General features: G+C 35.1%; 1 protein-coding gene across 1 annotated transcript; it reads right to left on the bottom strand.

The window, feature by feature from the left end:
* Nucleotides 1-5,149: 5,149 nt before the first annotated feature.
* Nucleotides 5,150-6,213, bottom strand: LOC132172523 (protein FANTASTIC FOUR 3-like). The gene has a single exon (XM_059584039.1). The coding sequence runs from the start codon at nt 6,024-6,026 to the stop codon at nt 5,256-5,258; it is 771 nt and encodes a 256-aa protein (XP_059440022.1). The 5' UTR covers nt 6,027-6,213; the 3' UTR covers nt 5,150-5,255.

Genomic DNA, 6,213 nt, shown 5'->3' with positions numbered 1-6,213 from the left:
AGCTGAGCACGAACTGAGCTTATACGAGCTGATCTCGAGCGAGCGAGCGAACGGCTTGCTCACTTAACACCCCTAGCTGGCGGCACCATTGACCAGACTAACAAGGAAGAATGAGAGATTTAAGTGGTCAGAAGAGTGAGAGCAAAGTTTCCCAGAGCTGAAGCAACGGTTAGTCATGGCACCAGTCATCACTCTTCCATTAGGGACTTATTAGATCCATATATCTTAAAAAAACATTTGTAATCACAGTTTTATCAAATTTTTTATGTCATTGTTTAGGGTTTTGTTTCAAACCATAGAGGGACTTAACCAATTTATAAACTTTGTGTTCTTGATCAGGCATAACAAAACCCTCTGATCCATACAAATTTCTTCTTCAATCTCATCATTAATTCAATTTTTACATCTATTTGATGAATATCGAACTTAAAAATTGATGTTAATGCAATTCTTTTAATGGTAGCAATCCTAGCAACAAGGGCAAAGGTATCAAAATAATCTAAAACTTCTTTTTGTTTAAACTGTTAATTACCTTTTTAGTACCTAGGTTTGCACATTTTTATGTTTTTCTATCTGGGGTTCAAATCCTATCGCAAATGGTACATGACTTATGGGAAAAGACCAACATAATACCTCCATTAGGTTCAATCACACTCTGTCACACGTGTCATCACATACAAATGCCACGTGTCCTTAAAAATTTAAAATAATTATAAAAAATAATTTAAATAATTAATAAAAAAATAAAATAAAAAAGAGAGAGAGAGAGAGAGAAAACTAAGCTCTTAAAAAAAAGGAAAAAAAAATAGTTGAAATTTATGGGGTGGCCAACCACCCCCATTACCCCATAATTTTCAATTTTTTTTTTTTCTTTTTAGTTTAGTTTTTTAATTAATTTTTTTATTTTTTGGACACATGGCATTTCGTTAGTTTGGGCTAGCGGAACCTAGCGAAGGTACTAAGTTAGTCTTTTCTCATAAGTCAGGTACCATTTGTGATAAGATTTGAACCCTAGGTAAAAAAAAAAAAAAGAATAAACCTAAGTACTAAAAAAGTAATTAACCCTTGTTTAAAACCTTTAACAACTAACCTTACTTTGAATTTTTCTATAGCTCCATCTACCTTCAATTTCTTTCTAAAAATCCATTAACAACCAATAGCAGTGGAACCAAGAGGTAAGTCTACTAATTTCTATGTATTATTACTTATTATAGATTTGATTTCATCATTAATGGCTTCTTGCCAAAATTCTTGACTTCATAGCCTCTTCATATGTCAAATGATCTATATTAGGTGAGATCATCTTTTGTTTTCAAGATGAATCTCTAGAGCCTTCAACCAAATATACTATGAAATCTAGTCCAAAAGATTTTTCTTTTCTTATTCTTTTACTCTTCCTTATTTCAGAAGGTTCACTTGGCTCATCAAATTTATAATTATTTCTTATAGGTTCTACCATCTTATCATTAATAGTTGGAATTGTAGTGAACCTATATTCATAAAATTTTGCATCTCTAATTCTATAATAGTATTTACCTCAACTAAATTTGAAGGATCCATAACTAACTTGTAACCCTTACTATGTTGAACATAACCCAAGAAAATATATTTAATGGCTTTTTGTCCCAAATTCCTAATTTTAGGTTCAGGTAATCTGATACTAACCCTATACCCTCACATCTTAAAATAAATAAGGTTGGGTTTCTTTTCTTCCATAATTCATATGGGGTAATCTTGAATTTCTTATGTGGTATTCTATTTAATATATAACATGCAGTAAGTATAGCTTCTCCCTCCAAAAACTTTTGTTAAATCTAGAATTACAAAGCAAGGTATTAACCATTTTAACTAAAGTTGTGTTTTTCCTTTCTGCAACTTCATTTTGTTGTGGAGTATATTCAAGAGATGTTTCATAAATAATGCCTACAAATTCACAATAAAAAGGAAATTCTTATTTTCCTCTTTTATCGAGTCTAAGTCATTTAATTCTTACATCACACTAATTTCAACTTCTAATTTATAAACATTAAAATTATCCATAACTTAATGTTTTGATTCAACAAGATATAAATAACAGTATTTCAAAAAATCATCTTTAAAAGTTACGAAATACTTTTTGCCTCCTCTCGTAGGATTGCTATACATGTCACAAATATCACTATGTAAAAGTTGTAACAATATAGAAGATCTATCAATTTTAAGAAATGTTTTTCAAGTTATATTTGTTTGCATGATATTCTACACTTATCAACCAGGTCATTTGCAAATTTATGAACTAAATTTAAAACTGCCATATCATACATTCTTCTAGTTTTTATATGACTTAATCTATTATGCCATAAAGAAAAAGAGACAAGCATATAAGAAGAATTAACAACTTTATTAATAAGGTTCAACTTAAACATTTTCTCATACAAATAGCATTTCCCAACAAAAGTACCCCTTTTGGTCAGCACAAACTTATCTGACTCAAAGATTGACTTAAAACCAAATTTGTTAAGATCTCCAAACACAAGGTTTTTCCTAATTTTTGGTACATAATATCCATCATTCAAAGTCTTAACTTTTCCATAAGTAAATTCTAAATTCATTGTTCATTTGCCTTTAACAACAATAGTGCATGAATTTTTACTAAATAGAATACATTTATCCTCCACTGTTTCAAAAGTCTTAAAAAGATTCATATCCTTGTAAACATGCTTTGTAAACATGAGTCAATTCAGTAGGAACCATCTTCCTCGAGAATACAAATCTCGGATATCATGGGCACAAATTTCTCTTTCAAGTTAGAAGCTTGTTGTTTCTTCTTTAGAAAACAATAATCCTTCTCGAAGTGACTTGGCCTACCACAATGGTAGCAAGCACCCTTCTTTTTCTCCTCATGGTTTTTGTTCTAGTTCTAGTTTTCAAAGATAATCCTCTTCTAATTGAGCTTTTTGGACTCATATGGTTGTTTAAAAGAAGTACCTTCCTCCACCATGTGCACTTTCGACGACATAATTTCTTGCTCTTCATTGTCTTTGAGCTTCAAATCTTCCTTAACTTGAAAGTGCTGGCCTAACTGTTCAACAATTATTTCCTCCGCTTTGTGTTTCAAAATTTTCCTTTGTTCTTTTTAGGAGGGAGAAAGTTTGTCAATGATAGATGGGACAACAATTTTCCCTTCCATTTTCATGTTACTGACCAAATTAACTCAAAATATGCAGAATTTTGTTAAACTGTTCAACAACTAGTCTAGTATCAACAATTTTATAATTCATAAATTTAGAGGCCAAAAAAGTCTTACTTGTAGCATGCTACAAGTAAGACTTTTTTGGCAACTTATAAAAGATACTTAGCCTCGAGTGCAACTTATACATCTTTGGCCGTCAATTTGCTATGATAATATCGAACAACGAGTCTACCATAGCATTACAGATGTGGCCCTTGTAGATCTTGTCATCCCGCTCACACTTCATCCTTGTCTAGGTCTCAGCAATAGTCTCATTGTCATGTGCTACCATTTTGGGTGTGGTAAGCGAGAGTCCGTGCACACACTAATTAAGAAGACATGAGTCTAACTATAGTGGCACCATTGGCATCCAGGTTTGAGTACTATTAGGCAATTGCTATATACTAATGGTACAACCCATTGCAACAATATATAGCTGAAGCCTGAAGCAATGGAGACAATGAAATAGTAAATCCCCATGTGACAATAAAACTAGGAAGACATGCTGATTAGTGATTTTGCCTCCTGGTCACATGATATGGTAAAGATCAGAATATGTTCTCAAAGGACATTAATTTTCAAAATAAGGTTCTCCAAGCACATGATGTTTGAAGCACAATGATGCCTCGCTTGTTGACAATTTCATTTCGCTCTAACCTAACCCACAACTATATATATATATACCTTAACGTATGGATACCCAAACTCCACGATTGGACACTGCCCTCCTCTTCTAAGGAACGTTACCCAATCCCCCTGCCCTACATAACCAAGTTGAACCAACCATTTTCCTTCTCGTGGGAATCCCAATGTCACCCACTCCATGTCCTTAGCTTTCATATATATTGTCAAAGGAAATTAATTAATCTTTCTGTAAAAGCTTCTGTAAAATAAAAGTAAAAAAACACAACACAAATATCAGTGCTTGGGCATGGGGGTTACAGTATACTACTGTAACTTGTTGATACCATAATATTGCATGTAGAATCTGCAGAGAACTGCTGGAAAAAGCGTAAAAGCGAGCACATGGATGATGATCTTATGTATCATGAGCTCCCTTGGGCCCTACTGCCTGATAGTTACCGGACCTTCGTACTTCCCGTTTGTATACTGCAACTTGCAATATCTTTGCCCTTCGATCCCTTTACCAAAATACTTCTCTAGGAAATGCCACTCAATCATTTCTATTATTAATCATACCCCTACATTTCATTTTCAATCGCTAAATCTATTTTCCAACACTCAAATTAATAATACAATACGCTCCCGTCTCGTTTGGTTCGAAAAATCTAACGCTTCTCCCGACATGTAATGGCTATAATCGAGGTTTCCAGAAATATACCCAGTCCGACCATCTAAAATGTCATACATGATGAGCTATAAGACCATAATACTATAAGAAAGACTCGCATCCTCTTAAAGTTTGATTTAACTTTTAAAATTACTATTAAATCAAAATAAATAAAAAAACATAAGTCTTTCTTTTAATGTTATTCTTTAAAAACATCAAATTGTTGATGTTCATGTTTCCGTACAAGGCAGTGGTTTAAATAATGTGGTAGTTGGTGGCCTTAGGAGTACATAAATACTAATAATTGGTAATTATGCGACTCTGTTGACTTTTATAGCCTGTCTTTCTTTCTTTCTTTTTATTTATTTATTTTTCTTCTTTTTATTTTATTTTTCTTTGATTTATTTGTCCTTCTGGGCCAGAGAGTATAGATTAGCTTGTATAAATCTCATGCCCAAAAATAAAACTTGGTATTTCGCCTTCCATGGTACTTGACTTTCAGAACATCTGTAGTGAGACAAATGACAAACAGAACGTAATAGGAAGGCACAGAGAAAGAGAGAGAGAGAGAGAGAGAGAGAGAGAGAGAGGTGTTGATCAGAGGGACCAAATCCAATAACTATAATAACTACAATAACTACCATTAACATATTCTACGACATCCAAGATACGAGGAAAACAATAACAACTAAAAAAAAAATTGTGAAAAAAAAAGGACAAAAAATACTGATCATAATTATGGTATTTTTTTGTTCAGACAGAGAGCTTATAAGTAGCCATCCAGAATGGCTCCCAATTCCTTAAAGCTTCGTTCCCACGCGCACCTTCCGTGCACCTGCTTAGCCATGGACGCTTGGCTCCCATTCCCATCTCATCCCCAAAATTCCCATTGTACCCCTCCATCTCCTCCTCACACCAATCCTCCTCCTCCGCCTCCCCTGCATCGCTATCTTCTTCTTCTTCTTCTTCTTCTTCTTCTTCAACAGCTTCAGTTTCTCCGACAGCTTCCTCATCCTCCTCCTCTTCAGCAATTCCTCTGTCTTCCACCATCCGAAGCCGGAGCCTGCCATCCCCACGCTCAGCGTGAAACAGGGCGTGAGAAGAAGGGGCAGTGACGGCTTTCAGAACAAGCCGACCGCCTTCTCTGTGCGGCTTAACTTGCACGCCATTTGAGCCGCTAATAGATGTCAAGGGCGGCGGGAAGCTCCGGCAATGATTCATCCTCTTTGACGCCGGAAATCTATTCGATTTCGAGGCCTGCTTGTTGGGACCATTTTCGCTGGCTCCTGAAAGGAAAGCAAATTCATCGTTGCTGCTTTCAGTGACAGCACTCCCTGTCTCGCTTCCCAAGCTTTCGGTGCACATTTTAAGGCTTTCTTCGCTTAGCCTCGTGGAAGAGTGCTTGACTAGAGGGTGTACATATAAATTGTCATTTTCAGTGTCTTGTGTTTTGGTGGTATTGCAGTTGTTGGTGAAAGATTGGAGGAAACTCCACCCACACGGTTCAGCAACACTTACAGACATGTTGGTTTTCACAATGGAATATATCCAAAAAAAAAAAAAAAAAACAGGGGATGAAAACAGAGGAGTTTTATGAGGGGGAAAAGGTTGTGGAATTTGGATGAAAGAGAGTTTTGAAAGAAACCCACCTTTGATTTTAGCTGAAACTGAAGATGGGGAGGATTGAGAGAAAGAGAGAGAGAGATGGGGA

The sequence above is a fragment of the Corylus avellana genome, chromosome ca2 (genome assembly GCF_901000735.1).
Source record: "Corylus avellana chromosome ca2, CavTom2PMs-1.0".
Lineage (NCBI taxonomy): Eukaryota > Viridiplantae > Streptophyta > Magnoliopsida > Fagales > Betulaceae > Corylus > Corylus avellana.
Note: the sequence above shows the minus strand (reverse complement) of the source record. Positions and strands in the feature narration are given on the sequence as shown.